General features: G+C 40.9%; 1 protein-coding gene across 2 annotated transcripts in view; it reads left to right on the top strand.

The window, feature by feature from the left end:
* The window catches only part of ENPEP (glutamyl aminopeptidase), a 67307-nt gene that overhangs the window by 28953 nt on the left and 21569 nt on the right, over positions 1 to 16785 (top strand). For both annotated transcript variants that reach the window (XM_075090650.1, XM_075090649.1), the window contains 5 exons: positions 1519 to 2146; positions 7056 to 7197; positions 9784 to 9915; positions 14047 to 14167; positions 16309 to 16463. In XM_075090650.1, the coding sequence (XP_074946751.1) occupies positions 1533 to 2146; positions 7056 to 7197; positions 9784 to 9915; positions 14047 to 14167; positions 16309 to 16463 (1164 nt within the window). In that variant the 5' untranslated portion in view covers positions 1519 to 1532. The remainder of the gene's footprint in view (positions 1 to 1518; positions 2147 to 7055; positions 7198 to 9783; positions 9916 to 14046; positions 14168 to 16308; positions 16464 to 16785) is intronic.

The following is a 16785-nucleotide window of genomic DNA, read 5'->3' as shown; positions in this document are numbered from 1 at the left end:
GTGGACTGGGTGGCTAAAGTTCCCTGTGGCGGCTGGTGATATTTCAAAGGGAGAATTAAAAAGCTTGAGAGCAGGTCCTTTTCTAAATAGACTGGATGAAGTCTATCCTGGAAAGCTCCTTCCCTGATTCAGTGCATCTCACTCAGAGCATGTGTTGACTGATTCTAGAGCCTAAGTGAACCCATCCAGGTTGACTTCATCCATCTCAAAAAAAAAAAAAAAGTCTAAATAGTCAGAGAGTTGTAATTGAATGTGAAGAGTGATGTTAATCTGTCTCCTAATAATCTAAAACAAAAGGCATGAAGCCAAACTGATGTACCTGATTAAAAATCTACTCAAGCGTGCTCTATAAGTGGAGAAAAAGGGTTAAGAGATCCAGGGACGGAGGTTTCTATTCTACACTGTTTTCCCTTAGTTCAGCATCAAACAAGGTCAAGGCTACTGCTGCACTCAGTTTCATACTGCATTAACAATGTCTTGCTTGCAGGCTTAGCAAGGCCTTACAATAAGTTCTCCCAAGCAGAATCAGGCTCTATTCAACTAATTTGTTTCAATGAAGCGCCACATCTTGATGACATGCAATAAATGCTAAATTAGATCTTTAGTAAGTAAATCATATAACTGCGTATTTAGAAGTTTCCCTCACTGCAAGGGTTCACAGGCAGCCCTGCAATTGTGCTGACTGACAAGGCAGTGCTATCCCAGGCTACCAGCCTGCATGCATGGTTACGAGCAATCTCCTGGAAAATTGACCCTATGAGAGGGGGAGAGGAATTAGACATGTTTTAAAGTTTGAAGTGAATGATCAAAATTTATTGTTCCACTGTGCATTCTTCTAACCATGACTGCCTCAAATTACTTGGCAAAGGTAAATGAGCCTAGAAAAGAAGGGAAACAGTTGAAAAGGCCTTGAAAGATGTATGTGATTTTTGCTGGATTTTTGAGACTTTGGAGATGTCATTTCACAAACTATAGGGTGAAAGTTCAAGGAAATCTTTGCTAGTAAGAGGAAAACGTAAAAAAAAAAAACCCCAAACCTCAAAAAACCCAAATAAGACAGAGCAGAGGAAAAAAAAGGAAGAGGTAGTGGCAAAGGTTGAGGGTTTGGAGCAGCTACACCTCTATCTGCAAAAGCTGCTGACAGAGCTTTGGCATCTGATCATCTCTTAACTGCTGATTAACATAGCACTGTTTTATATTTAACTCAGGCCAGAGCAGGAGGGGCTGGGGGTGGGGTTGTGCTGCTTATAAGGGGAGCACGGCAGGAACAATATTCTTCTGTGTTGGTTCCCTCCATCTCCCAGCCCAGCCGCGCTCCTTTTGATCATTCACATTTCCTCCAAATGCATGTTGTCTTTAATTAATTGAGTGTCTTGTGGAAAGCGAGGTGGGGGAGAAGGGCAGAGAACAGCTATAGCTGCACAATTAAAATACAAACCAAGTCTGCTGAGTTTACTGAATGCAAGTGCTGAAGTGACTAATAAGCTTTTTACGGTTAATGTTTTGCTCTGAGAACAGACCCGGGAGCAGAGATGGAGGGCATGGATTTTGAGGACAAGAAGTCCAAGAGGTACTGCATGAAGACAAAGCATGTGGCTGTCATCTGCGGCGTCGTGGTCGTTGTAGGTCTTGCTGTGGGGCTTGGCGTTGGATTAAGCAGACCTAAACCTCAGCAACTGCCAGAGGGAACAGTTCAGCCAACAACCCTTCCGTCCCCAGTGGATTTGGGTCCCTGTCCTCCTAAAAATGATGAGACTGGAGACTGGAGACATTTTAGGCTACCCACTTTTGTCAAGCCTGTCCACTATGATCTGGAAATGAAGCCTGAAATGGAGAAAGACATTTACACTGGGACGGTCAGTATTTCTATTGCTTTGGAAAAACCTACCAGCTACCTGTGGCTCCACTTGCGAGAGACCAAGATTACGGAAATGCCCACACTCCGGAAATCCTCAGGACAGCAGATTGCTCTGAATGACTGCTTTGGGTACAAGCCACAAGAGTACATAGTGATGAAGGCAGAAGCAGAGCTCTCTGTCACTGATGAAAGTGATCCCTATATACTCACCCTGAAGTTTCAAGGCTGGCTGAATGGTTCTCTGGTTGGGTTTTATAGGACCACCTACACTGAGAACGGAATGATCAAGTAAAGCAGTTTTTCATTTATTTATTAAACTTTCTTCTCTATTTCTACTTGCTCAGGCCTGCTCTGTTCGTGTTTCAGCTTCTCAGTCTTGTCTCTCACCAATTTGCTGACATTTCTGGGCTGTTCTTTAATTTTCTCATTCCCTTAAGGAATATGCTGTATTCAAAATCCTTTGGCTGTTGACAAGCGAATGTGGGCTGGAGAGATGAGGGGTTTGTTATTATTATTCTGAAAAACCTTTTCAAACTCTACTGGTCCCAGGTTACCTTTGAGCTTTACGAGTGGCTCCCTCAGAGGGCTGGAGGGATCGAGGCCTGTTTTTATCTCTGTAGTACAATAAATAACACACAGCTCTCACCACTCTCTCCTGTCACTCCCCAAGGTAAAATTTTTGGTATAAAATGCTCTTGTGATAGTTTTCCTGACATCGTGCTTCCTTGATGTTGCAAGCCTGAGGAATATCCAAACCAGAACTTCCCTGTCCCTCCTACAGCTGGTTTAAATTATGGGTAAAGGTTATGATGAACCAAATGATGAAGGTTATCTTTGACACAAGTTTTTTGTGCTCCAGCTTTTCCTTTTTAATATACCAATAGTTATTGAAAGATTACAAAGCCTCTGCCAGTTCAGTTAATCCATTCCACTTCCAAGGTTTGCACTACGTCAAGATGAAAGCTTGAAAAAGCCATTGTCCGCTGCTCAGAGGCATTTCTTTGCAGTTAACATATGGAGAGGACACTCATCTGTTTTCCAATATTCACGTTTCTGAAGTGACTCATTCCAGCATTTACAGCTAAAAGATAAACTTGGCTAGACTTTTCCAAGGCCCTGTAGCAGGAACATAGAGACAAGCACTTGTTTGCCCTCCTGGGACAACAGTGTTATGAGTGAGAGTCAGCTCCATTCAGCTGCTGACAGGCAATGCCAGGAGTAGCAGCAGTGACAAGCACCAGCAGCAGCAAATCCAAGAGGCAGAGGAAAAAACAAGCATTGATTTTTCATACTTAAACATAGTTATCTGATCTGGGAAGAAGCCATGTAGAGAACAGCTCGAACCCCAGCCAGCTCTTTCCCTCTTGTTTTCCTCCCTCTACCACCTCAGTATTGCTCTGAATCGGAAGGTGCTTTGGTTTTATACTTTGAGCATGTGACATTCCCACAGCAGCTTTAAAGTATAAACTCTTAGCATCCTTCTAAGAAGAGGTGTGTTGCTTCCTTTTAATTGGTAAAGGATACCTGGATATTAAATTAATTGGCCCAGGTCTGTCACAACAGCAGGACCAGAACACAGGTCTCCTGAGTCACAGAGCAGGAGGAGTGCCCATTCCTCAGATCCAAACAGTGTGGGAAGACAAGGACCAAGCATCTGATGTCAGGAAGAAATGAGAAGTTCATAAGCTAAAGAAAGCATAAAATGTGAGCTCACTTCAAGAGGGTTCCTATTTCTTGATTTGGATGCTGAAAGCTACAATTTCAAGGATGATCCTAGCCAGCAGTCTGAAAACACTCAATACAGAAAGGAACTTGAGCATGTGAGTTAGTTTGTTAGGCTTGAGGAGGGCTCTAATAAATGAGTGAATGGTGATTTCTAAAATGCTTTTCATGTGGTTAAGTTTGGGCAGATTGTTTGTGGGGGTGGGAGAGGCAATGTACATGATAGTGATACGTACAGCTTTGAAATGAAAGTAACCACCAGCCAAGCTGCTGCTATAGGGCATGAGGGTAGGTGATAGGATGGGGTGAAGAAGAATGGTGAGGGAAGGATTTTATTACTTATTAAAACTGCATTTTCCCCTGGATTTCTAGTCAGAAAAAAATGCTGATTGGAATTAGCTTTTCTATTTTGCCTTTGCCTGAAACAAACATCACCCTTAGAAAATTTCAACCCAAATAGTTCCTCTTCTTTTGTCATATTGTAAGTAAATACAAATTGAATCAGGTAATAAATAAAAGTCAAGCAAGTCTATTAATAGTGGTTGTTAGAGAGAAGGGGGCTGAGGTGAAAATGAGAACCAATGTATAACTAACCTACTCCGCTATCCCTTCCGGGCAGTGTTAGAAGCAGTGGGACCATTTGAGAGAATTAATAACACTGGAAAGTCAGCTCCCAGGCCTGAGCTGCTCCCCAGCTGGCTGTCTGTGAAGGCAAAGGTTTGCCAAAGCATTGCTATAATGCCTTTTGTTTACAAACTGGACACAAGTCCAGGCTCTGTTGTTGCTTATATTCAAATCTCCCACCACATTTTGTGGAAAACAAGTAGGCATGTGCTGAACGTCCCTGCAAGTCTGGGATCCTGGGGAGGCTCAGGGAGGAGAATGCTTAATTTGGGAATCCTGTTCAGACAGATCACACAATCCCCATCAGGACAAAGGTGCTTTTGGACATGCCCAGAACCAGATCTTGAGATACCTTGAGAGTAGAACTATTTAAATTGATGTGCATGTGTGAGTAGGGAGCAGGAAAACAGAAACTTTGCGAACGCAGATTTTAGACATAGACCTGCCCAGATCCTCCTGTGGGTACCTGAATCCAGCTGTAACCACTGAAGCCCTTTGGTAAAGCTATCCCTCTGTGCATTTCATTTCCCCATTGATGAAAGGGGGATAACGGTCCTTCCTTACTTTGCATGAATCTGTGAGCCGTTGTGTTATTTTCAGGTATTATGGAAAGGAGCACAGCAAGAGTCCTTGCCTGGTGTAATGGGTTCTTTTAACTAAGTAGTTCCTCTCAAGGAATGTGCAAAAAAACCCTGTTATTTTCTCCTTAATATTACTGATAATACAAACATGTCACAGCAGCTGGTTTTGATTTTGCATTACTATTCGTGACAAAGTATGGTTTCCCTTTTATAGGAATTCTCTCTGTTCCCCTTAAGAGGAGAACAAGAAGCTTATAAGATGCTCAGCTGGGCATATCTCTAGCAGGGAGACTTGCATTTATGATTTTATTGATTAGGGAAAGGTAGAATATTCTTTACTGTACACAAGTAACACCCCTGGATTTCTTCCTCAAGGAGAAAATTTTCTAAGCAATGAATCTGAATTTAGAGAAATCCTAGGAGAAAAATGCTTTATTAATGCTTTAATTAGCTCAAGGGGAAGGGTTTTTGCACCAACTCCCCATGCTTTGGGGTGGGGGGCGGAAAGAAAATTCATCATGGCTCTAAATGCAGCACTGCTTTATTTTGGGAACAACAGCTGGATGCAGTCTCAGGCAGATCTTCACTTCTTATTACTATGATATTTACAGCTGTCACCTCCAGTTCACATTTAAAGGTCTGGACATGAACAGCAAGTAGAAGGGCAGAAGCCACATAAGTGAGGAAAATTTTATCTAATAACTACATTATACAGTTTGAAAGGAAATTACAACCTTTCACGTTTCTAGTGCCCCTTCTATGCATGCCATAGCCTGGAGCCCTCATCATCTGTCCCATAGGAATGGTACTGCTAAGGTTTTACACTGCTGATGTCTCTCTGCCTCCACAAATATATGAGGACAGATGGATTATCACCTTATAAATCAACAGAAATATCACAGTGTTATCAGTCTGTAGGAACAAGATATAAATGTGTCAAAATATATAGCCAAATTTTAAGTAATAAGTGTGAAGCATTGCCCTGGGGACTTGAAGTTAACTTAATCATGAAATAGCTTTCATATCCTACAAAAAGTAGAGTGACATCAAACGACTTACCAAGCAAAAGAAACTCTATTCAGCCTGAAGTTATGTTAAGGTGAATTTTCATTGTGCTTTCTGCCCACAAACTTTTGAGTTACTATTCCAATGAACATGAATGATAAGAACCCAGACATATTACCTCCATCAGGCTTCTAAATGACCCTTGCTGCTACAAGTTCCTAATGACCAGTTTAGTATTTAACCGTCACAAGGAAATGCCAAGGGCAACAGAAACATTGGAAGATAGTTTGTCAAGCGAGCTTGTAGGACTGCTGCAGATCCATAATTTATGATGTACACTTTTAATTACTTTTTGGAAAGAAAAACTACCTTAATATAGTTGGAGCAGCTGTAGAAGTGCTGTCAGAAAATGCTCAACATTCCAGATTAATTGAAGAAGCATCTGTGATCCCTTTCACCATCAATCAGTGGATAATATGCACTGCCACTGTATGGTTCATTAATGGGGGGAGCCCAATGCCACTGTGGGAAGCAAGCACATGATATGAACGTTCACAGCCTTCACCTTATTTTTTTTACATGACCCCTATTGTTTAGCTCCTCCAGTTGTTTTTGCATAGCTGAGATCTAAACGCCCAACATGGCTAGCATAGCATTAGTTATATACTAGGATGTTCACCTGAACTTTCCATGCTTTCTCCAGCAGTTTCATTAATGAAGTCAGGGGGCCTTAACAGCACCAGCAGAAAAAATGTACATGGTACCTGCAGAAAAAGAAACACACAAGCAGGATGAGATTTTAGGGGCACTTACGCAATTCCCAGGTGTCTTCTCAGGAGATGTTCGAGACTCCAATCCCAAAATATGCTCTAGTGGGTAAACAACATATGGAGGGACTTAAGTAAACATCCCTATACCAGGACCTTCATTTCCTTTCAGATGATACCACCAGTAGTTTCTTTTAGGCACAAACTTAATGGGGAAGCTCACCAGGAAGGTGAGCAAAATTTTTACCGTCCATGAGAGGTTATTCATATCTTATTGCCTGGCTCCCAAAAATATTTGATAACAAGCAATTGACTTTAGCTTTTGCTCTGAAACCTACATGCCTATACGATGTCAGCTTGTGCATTTCTGATGTCACCTACATTTATGAATGGACAAGTACACACAAATATTTGTAGTTGACATTAGTTTGTGAAATTGCTAAAAAATTGTGCTTAGATAAAAATTTAAACGGTTTGCCAACGTGTTGTTTGTTTAAGGAGCATTGCAGCTACCGATCATGAGCCAACAGATGCACGGAAATCATTTCCTTGCTTTGACGAGCCCAACAAAAAGGCAACTTACAACATATCTATCATCCATGAAGACACATACCAAGCACTTTCAAACATGCCAGTACAGGTATGTATTTCCCAACTCTGCTGCCTAAGTGGAATGGTTCTGTAAAGCCACTGGAAAGGCAGCATGGATCACAAGGTCCTTGTGCATTCACAGACTCTACAACCCAGACACTGTAAAGCTAGTAGTTAATAAATATTCCATAGAACAGGACTGGTTGGTTGGTCAGGACTCCCAGTGGTCCACCAGCACACAGCATGGAAATACAGAGGCAAATCCAAAGCAGAAATGAAATGTCTCTTCTGTCCCCTGCTAACTATAAATAGGTAATAACAGGTTCTTCAGTCAAACCAGGTGGACTCTGAGAAGGAATACTCCGGAAGACAGCTGCTTCCCAAATGGGAAGTCTAAAATAATCACTGAAACTACGTAATGTTCCAAAGTGAGGGTCTGTTGATCACAATCTAATGACAAAGGATTCTGCTAGCAAGAAAGTCTAGGATTATTATTTTTAATAATACAGGATCTGAAATCCCATCTGTCATCTCATGGGTGTGGACACTTGTCGGTTCACCATGACTGTAATTTCCTAAATAATCTATTTCTGGACCTGGTGGGTCAAATTCCAAGTTTTGTATGAAATTCAATGGCATCAATTATCTACCTCTGGGCCCTCTGGAAGAAGACTGAATGGCTTTCAGCTGAGAGAGTTTCTAATGAATAGCTTAACTGAATGTGTAGTCCAATGCATAATTTCTAATGAATAAGTTCTGAAGTGGGAGATAAAGTGCCAAGATTTAAAAAAAAAAAAAAAAAGATCTTCCAACCTCCAGGCTGTTGACATTTGCATGTTCCCAATCAGACTCCCGCCCAGAAAACAAAGGTCTGCTTTACTGTGTACTATTTTATTTAAGGAGTCTCCCAAACTTTAACTATCCCCTAGCAATGCAGCTGAGAGAACTATTACCAATCTGATACAGCTGCTTCCCAAACCCTTTGCAAATTTAAATCTCTGAGCTATTGTTATTAAAAATATTTCTACCAACACCTAAAAGAGCACCAGGCACTTTGATGAGCAACACATGAAAGGAGGGTGTTTGCCGTACCTTTCCTCACAGACCTCAGACAAGTGCGGATACCAGCAAGGGAGGTGAGGGGATGAGACTAGATGTTATCAAGATTTAGCGGGGTTTGAGATTTGCTTTACACCTTTACATGTGGACCTTGCCTCTAGTATGTACATACAGAAATGAGCTTTCAAAAGGGTGGCTACCACTTGTTAATTAATTTGCTAAAACCCAAATACAAGTAGAGAAATGTAGATTACACTGGGTTCATACTCAGGTTTGACTAACAGATGATAGGAGGGCACTTTTTCATCTAGTGTGCTCACAAGGTCAGTAGCTCTGTTCTGAGTAGTGAAAGATCTTTGGGAAATCTTTTCAGCACATGGAAATGTAATGGTTTGTAAATGCAAGACACGTTGTGCGTTACTTGTCCTGTAGTAATTTTGGTGGTGTGGAGCTTTACAATTGACATGGTGAAATCAGCTCAGCAAAGTCAGAAACTTGCACATTTCGCTTACATTTTTCACTGCAGTGCTTTTTTTTTTTTTTGCTTTTTTTTCCACTGAAGTTCTGACTTTGTTGAAAGAACAAAAGATATCAAAATAGAGTCAAAATGAGTCAAATAATGGAAAAGTAGATTGCAAATATCTCTGTGAAAGAGTTTTGTGAATGTATCTGTGGAAAGGGTTTTTTTGCTCATGGAATCGTATTACCTGTAACATTCACTTTCTGTGCTTTATTTATATTGTCTTTATAACAAACAAATCGCATAGAGTATTGTATCTCTAGTAGAAGGTTACTGGTTTTTATATGGTTTACTTTTGTCCTATTTAAGTTAGTCATCTAATCAGAAGCATAAAAAATTATCAAACAGGCAATAATAGATAATGATTACCAGAAATAAATATTTGGAGGGTGAATCACATACAACAGGTTTCACGTTTGGTCATATAGTTCAGCTGAGAGTTAAGGACATTTGGGAAAATCGGGAATGGTTTTTAATTGATTTACAAAATAAAAGCTTTGATCAGCACTAAACCTTATGTACATTTAAACAACCCACCGATTAACAGTGCTATTTTTTTATCTGAATTAGTTCAGGATAGATTCATTAGAGTGGTCTTTATCCTAAGTAGCATCTCTGCAGTCCCTGACATGGGGATCCCCAATACATGATGCATGTATTTAAGAGAGGAGAGAATCTAATCTCTTCTCTGATCTGCCCAAAGTGACGTTATTTTATGCAACTATTTCAAGAACCAAACACACTAGCATTCAGTGGAAAACTCCTGTTGGCAAAATTCCTGTGCATGTGAATGATTTCAAATCCTTGATGCAAAATTAGAATCAGGTAAACTTATTTAGTGCAGAAAAACAAAGTCCCATTTCGTGCATTGCAGTATTGCAGAAAAAAACATTTTGTCTGTTCTCATGCCATCGGCAATGGGATGCCAGAAGAGGTGAACCTGGAGAGGTAATTTATCATTCCTATGTAGTTGCAGCCTTCAGAGAAATATTGTACCCTCTTCTGCATGTGTTTGCAATTCCAAAAATCAAATTAATTATTTTTCCATTTCTGCAGCAAACCGTACGGCTGAGCGATGGCTGGATTCAGACAACTTTTGAGAAGTCAGTTCCTATGAGCACTTACTTGGTATGCTTTGCAGTGCACCAGTTTCACTGGGTAGAGAGAATATCCGCTAGTGGAAAACCTGTAAGTCCTGTTGCAGCCTGAACATGGTTCAGATGATAGATGTACTGTGATTTGCATATTTTAAAAAATGAATAATCTCTTTTTATAGTACAAACAGGAACATATTTATCCCTTTCCTATAACCAATTTTATGCAGCCTATTTTATCAGATTAGGTATTCACAGTGGTCCCTCTGACTTTGATACATGCAATGTTTTGCAGTCCTTCCCTGTCTCCCATCTCGGTGAGATCCCAGTCAGTACCTTCCATACAGGCACAGGGGTGAGGAAGGAGCCCTATTTCTCCAACCTCACCCCTGACTTGAACCCTAGAGTCTAGGGGAATGTACAAGTCCAGGGTACAAGAGATTCACAGACCATGGATAGAAATAATTCACAGTTTTCTGTGGGTTCTAACATTTTAACACCTTTTAAGGTGTGAATCTATGCACTTGATGTCTTCCTACTTACGGAAGACATAGGACTACAACGCCATGTGCCATTATGTATTGGCGTTAATATTCTTTATTTTACAACAGCGACTAAAGGCAACTGCCCAGTGTAAGTTCTTTACAAATAAGTAAGAGAAGTGATAGTGCCTGCTTAAACAGCTGGGTATTTGGTAGGTGCCCTAATGAAGTGAGTATGTTTGAATCTGAATCCATAAAATTAAAATAGCTCCTCTATTTAGATGCAACAGGCAGTCCAATCCAGTTCTTGCTTAGATTCAAACCTCCCGAAGGTGTAGCTGACCAGGCACAAGGAGTTCACAAGACATTACGTTGAATTACAACCTGAAAACCTAAATACAATTTGCCCCTCAACATAAACTCCTCACTTAGCCTAAACCCTAGTCTGGGTTGCTCAACCCATTGTTAATTATGTATTGGTTTACATCTTTTTTACAGCTGAGGCAGGGGATGATCCCAGAGTTGTATGCTTTTGCTTCTTCCCCTTCCTTTCTCCTTAGGGGTGTAACACATGGTCTTGTGGTTCAGTCGAGCTGTCAGCGCTTTCCTCCTCTACTGGAGGCAGTGACACCAATGGACAGGGAATCTAGAGCAAAGCCCCAGCCAGACCACTGTTCCCCTAGCAAGTAAGCTCTTCCTGAGTTTCTCTAGCTGAAAAAGCTCAGCAAATCCTTCCCTACTTAAGGATGTCCACTGATGTGAAAATCTGCCTCGTATAAATCTCTGAAGTGCAGATCCAGTTCTTAGCAAAGACTTCCTGGCATAGCGCTGTGCTGAGGCCTCTCTCCTCTACGCCCTCACTAGCATCATGCTGTATGCTTATATTATTTCTTGACAAATGACTAGGGCTAAATTACACTTAGCCAAGCAAAAGGAGCCTGGTTTGAGATACGATGCAATATTCTTAGATCCCTGCTGTTTGGCTGAGTAATTTGCAAAACAGGAGAACATTTTAGGCCACCCAGCTACGCAATTTTGTTGACCAGATGCTCTTCAGCACGTCTGCTCCATTTATTATCAGGGACAGGATTTTTGTTATTTGGCCTCAACAGATATTCTCTAGAGTATAATCATTTTAAGAATCATAATTTGTGCAGCTTTCGTAGAACATGTGCGGTAGGGGGGAAAAAAAGTGCTGAAGGTGTATGTAAAACTCTTTATTTTCTAGACGCAGAAGTTAACATTCTCTGCTTGTCCATGCCATCTCCAGAATAAGGCTCTGAAAACAATATTTGGGATTTTTCCCCAAGCAAAACCCACAATGTTCCTGACTGGTTGTAGCTTTTGTAAATAAAAGGGAATGTTCCCTGAAACATGGTAATTAAAGTGTGTGTGTAGAAGCAGGGGTATTCATGTCAGTACAGAGGTTGCCTGAAGAAACATCTTCCAGTTCAGGCCTTGATTATTACACATTTTATTAACGCTATTCACTAAACAGTTGTTTGAGGACTTGCCTGTACTAGGAAACTTCGTTTTTATGTAAGGTTAAAATCATAACCATTCCTTTTCTCTTAGTATGGACAGAGTTTTACCAATATAAAGGACAGGTGTAAGATTGTTTTTAATCAAGACAGCCACATATACTCCATCACTAAAATCACCTTTTCCCCAGGAAAACCAGGTCTTTAGAGCTTTTAATCAGATATTTAGAAAGTCCTTCTCCTAACCAGTTTCTTTCCAAAAATTTTGAAGCCCAGCTGCGCTGAAACTGCTGAAAAGGACATTCCGCAGTTTGCTGTATAAATTGCTAGCAATAAATCCCTCATCCAACAGAAAGTATCCATGTGATCCGTATATTGCTTTCATAAACAACAGCAACAGCATACAGCTCACTTGACTCAGTAAATTATTTAAAAACTTTGCCGTTCGCTCTGAAAACTGTTGCCCTAACAAAGACAAAGACATTAATGGAATCGATGGTGGGAAATGTGCCTACAGCTGGAAACAATGCTCCTGAGCTGATTACCTGTCAGGTACCAAATGTCTGGTTTGGAAAATCACAGAGGGATTTTACAAATGAAACCCAAAGTCAGTTCTGATGCATGCTGAAGGTTTTGGAAACCATTAATACGGATCAGCTAGGGAACCAAAGACTGCTAAATTGGGTAAAGAGCTTACTAAAGTGGAAATTGTAGATTGTAATTGCAAACTGACCCTGAGGGAAATCCCCTGGCTGGAATGGAGTCCCGATTGAATTTCATAAGTTTTTTGGGGGGTTGTTTTTTCATTCCAGCTTTATTTCTGACCGCTTGCCCATCCTCCCCTCTCGTTGGAGGAAGTGTAATTTCATGATATTGAAATCAATGTGTTGTCAGGCTCCAAGAGGGCTCCTAGAGCAGGCCAGCTCCTTTGCTCAGTTTGGACCCTAAATCCCTGGCTAAAGGCAGAACTGAGGAGTAAGCAAGCCACACAAATGCAGCCAGGAGAACGTGGCCCATTCATAAGCGATGCAGAGCCTGCAAACTGAGGTGGATCAGTTTTCCCAAAGCCAGAGACTTCACTCTCCATTAAGACCTCTTACTTTCTATGTTGGAGATTTTGGGGGACAGTGGACAACCTACAGCTCCTGACAGTGGCCACTGCAGTGCTATGGCTGTGCTCTGGGGCAGAGATCTGTGTGAGCTTTGGGACAAAGATATTGAGTGAAAGACCCCCAAAAGACTCCATAAATTCTGAAGTCAAACTTTGTCTTCACAATGAGGAGATAACATCCAAAAAAAACTTTTTCAAGCTGTAGGCCTCCTCATCATGGTTATGCATGCCTCTAGTCCTCCAGGGCTTGAGGTTTCCTATTGCTTGACAGTAGTAGCCAAAGCATTCCCAGGCACCAAGACTTAGGGGTGGAAAGGTCAGCACTCAACACACTATTTGATGTGTTCAGGAGAAAAAGCATGCTCAGATGTGCAAGAGGAGCCAGAAATAGTCACTCATCGCACACAAGGCTACCAAACATGCCAGCTTTCCTGGACCTGCCTGGTAGGAAGAGAGAGAGCTGATTTTTGCCTGGGATTTCCAAATGTGCAGCAGCCCAGCAGGCACTGGGTCGCTGTATGGCCTGAGAGGTCCTGGGCAAACAGCCACTCAACCTGCCTGGGCCAGCATGTCCGGGAAGACTTCCAGATCTGGAAAAGACACTATCTTCAAAGGGTCTGAGATCTTCAAACGTACAAGGACAAGAGAAAACTGGGTAGGAAAGTTAGGAAGAAACTGAAGAATATAAGGTGTTACAGGCTTCAGACACGTGTCAAGACAGATGTGCTCCTAAAGATTGGTATGATGGGATCAGTCCAGCTCAATGTACTGCTGAGAACAAGTGGATTCCCTTCTGTTGTACTTGCCCAGGTTTCCTTCTTGAGAAAACCAGGCCTTGGGAAAGGAGGGACTGGTATGCACCCAGGCCCTGCTCCAAGCTTGGCCACTTCTGGACATGGGTCTTGTCAGTTTTGCAGTTTAGGCATACTGAGGAAAACTTGTACGGATTATGCTGACTTGGCCTTTCTTATGTACAACATTCAAAAAACTTTGTTGCATAAATGTGTTAGGGAACAGAATTCAGTGTTCAGGCCAGTCTCCTGGAGAAACCTACAGTGTTATAGGTACGTATGTTAAATGACTTTTCAGTGCTTGCCACCTCCTAAATTCTTCTAACTGAAGACTGTTCTAATTGTCTCTGTATTTTACAGCTGAGAGTTTATGCGCAGCCACGGCAAATACACACGGCAGAATATGCAGCAAACGTAACAAAAATTGTATTTGACTTCTTTGAAGAGTACTTTAATTTGAGCTATTCTCTTCCAAAACTAGGTGATTATTAATACTTATATTTTTCATTTTGTTATTTCTCTGTCATGTTTATGTTTCTCCTACAGGTCTCTGTGCTTTGGTGGAAAACAGAGCATGAAAGCAGTTCGTTGCTAACTGCTGATATTATGTCAGGATGTTTTAAAACTGTACCTGTGTAGTTCAAGATGTTCTTAATTGTCATGAGGGAGGGTTGGTCTCATGAACAGTGTAGTTACCATTTCTCACAGTTCAGCTTGCTGAACTGAAGCACTGGTCCTGGCATCGTTATTTTAAAGTGTCTTCTGAAAAATCAGGGGAAGTATTGGTGTCATCAGCAAATGGACATCATGAGTTAAATAGAGCCAGAAAAAGTTTGAGAAAAACATGAACCACTTCCATGGGAACTCCTGGACAACAGTCAGCAGTGAGATAAGTGAAGATGTAAACTGCCAGAGAGTATGTCATACCATTTATTAACCTTAGTGCAAAGTGGGTGTGTATCCACTTCCTAGAAAGATTAATGTGGTCCAGCATATAATTTGTAGTTTCTATTGCTGGGCTAAATGGAGACCCAGAGCTAAACAAGAGTGGCACACTATCAAATTCTGCCCATGGTTACAAAATAAGCAAAGAAAAAGTTGGGCATCCTTTCACTTGGGCTATCTGGATTCTGGATCTGATCTGCACAGTTTGAACTAATAAAGTTGGGAACATAATCAGAGTTTTGGAAATGCCCCCTCCTAAGACCTCCAAAGAGGTAATTCAGTTAGGTTCATGAATGTAAAAGGATGGAAAAACATTGACTGCAAACAAGTTAAGGTGATGTAATTAGGAAAAACAAAACAAAACAAAACTTTGAAGACAATTGACAATGTTGTGCAAACCTTTTATTGGCTATTCATACATGCACCTATGAGGCTAACCTGTATTAACAACAGATTTTTACCCCCCTCTTTCAAAACATCATCTGAGTTTACTGTTAATATCTCTTTGCATTTCAATGACAACTGCATTAGGGAAACCAGTATGATAAGTTGTTCTTTTGCATGCTGGTGCCCAGTAATACTTGGGACTATATCTCAACTATGCTTCATATTCAAACCTTCACTTCCATAAAAGCCTCATGATTTTGCCAGGTCAGTGTATGGATAGGGACCAGTCTGTGCTACAGAGTGGAATGGTAACCCCAGGTCAGCAATATGACAGGGTAGATGCTCTTGTAGATTTTATACTGTTTTTCTCATAATGTCTATTTATTGCACCACAAATCTTGACTTACTATGTTGTTCCCTTAATATTGGAACTCATCTATATCAAACCTGATGAATCAAATATGTTTCTGCATAATGGTTTATTTCAATATTGTATTTCACATCGATTCATGGTTTCTGGCATTGCTATTCTCCTTGTGATCCTCATTTTGACTGTCAGTGAAGCCCTTGTTAGACTATCAGCTTTGATTCTGTAATTAAGTTTTTTAAATTAAGTAATTCCTACTTTCTTTTAGGATGGAGTGAGGGTTGTTTGTTCTATTCAGTTTTAAATCCATCTGTACTTTTTCACTAACCCACACAGAAAGGCTGTGGTCATTACTTGCAGAAGCAAATGCCAGTCCAATTGAGTCTGCAATTCTCATTTAAACCTGTATTGATTACTGACCATAAATGAGTGACCCCCCACAAATTACCAGGAGTAGAAGCAGATGTTGTTCACTGCATGGGGGATTTACTTCAGTTAACATGTCAATAAATATTTTTAATGCAGCAGTGTGACAATGACATGCCTGATTATGCTATAGATAGTTTCAGGAGGTTTACTGCCTACAGCACACCCCCAGACAATACTATTAATTTCTGGAGCCAAAATTAATTAAGGTATGATACGCATACTCCCAGGAGGTGGCATAACATCACCTCACAGTACAGATCCTTGGCTATCACAACTGATCCTAGCTCTATTAATCTCAGCAGAGCCAGGGTGCTTGCTATCAGCTGCTGTAGGCCAGATCCTTGCTTCTTAAACACAGGTTATAGACTGCAGTCCACAGCAGTAAGACAGAATCACAAATGGTAAGCAAAACAGGCTGTGAATACACAGAAAAAGGACAAGCTAAGTGGCTTAAAGGATACCGCAGTAATCATTTTCTCTTTCTTTCAATGCAGATAAAATAGCTATTCCAGATTTCGGGACAGGTGCTATGGAGAACTGGGGGCTGATCACATACAGAGAAACAAACCTGCTGTATGATCCCAAAGAGTCAGCCACTTACAACAAGCAGAGAGTAGCTGCTGTGGTAGCCCATGAACTCGTTCATCAGGTACGTTTTAGGACACAATTCATTTGTATAGTGCTTCAAATGTGTAGTCACAACATTTTAATCTCAAAAATACTGTCATTAACTCCATCTCGGGATCTTCTATGTGTGCTCACAATTTGATTGCAAAATATCATGTTAAAACAGTTCCCCATTAGAGCTTTGAAGTACCATAACTACTGCCTTTGAATTTTTCTCAAGAAATGCTTAGGTCCAGACTGTGAGCCAGCTTAACAAAAATCTGTCTGAAATGCCTTAAAGGAACTAATCTGCATGTGCAGATGCCTCTTTTGGGCAAGAAAATAGGGACAACTATATGCTAAGG

Source organism: Phalacrocorax aristotelis, chromosome 4, assembly GCF_949628215.1.
Source record: "Phalacrocorax aristotelis chromosome 4, bGulAri2.1, whole genome shotgun sequence".
NCBI lineage: Eukaryota > Metazoa > Chordata > Aves > Suliformes > Phalacrocoracidae > Phalacrocorax > Phalacrocorax aristotelis.
Note: the sequence above shows the minus strand (reverse complement) of the source record. Positions and strands in the feature narration are given on the sequence as shown.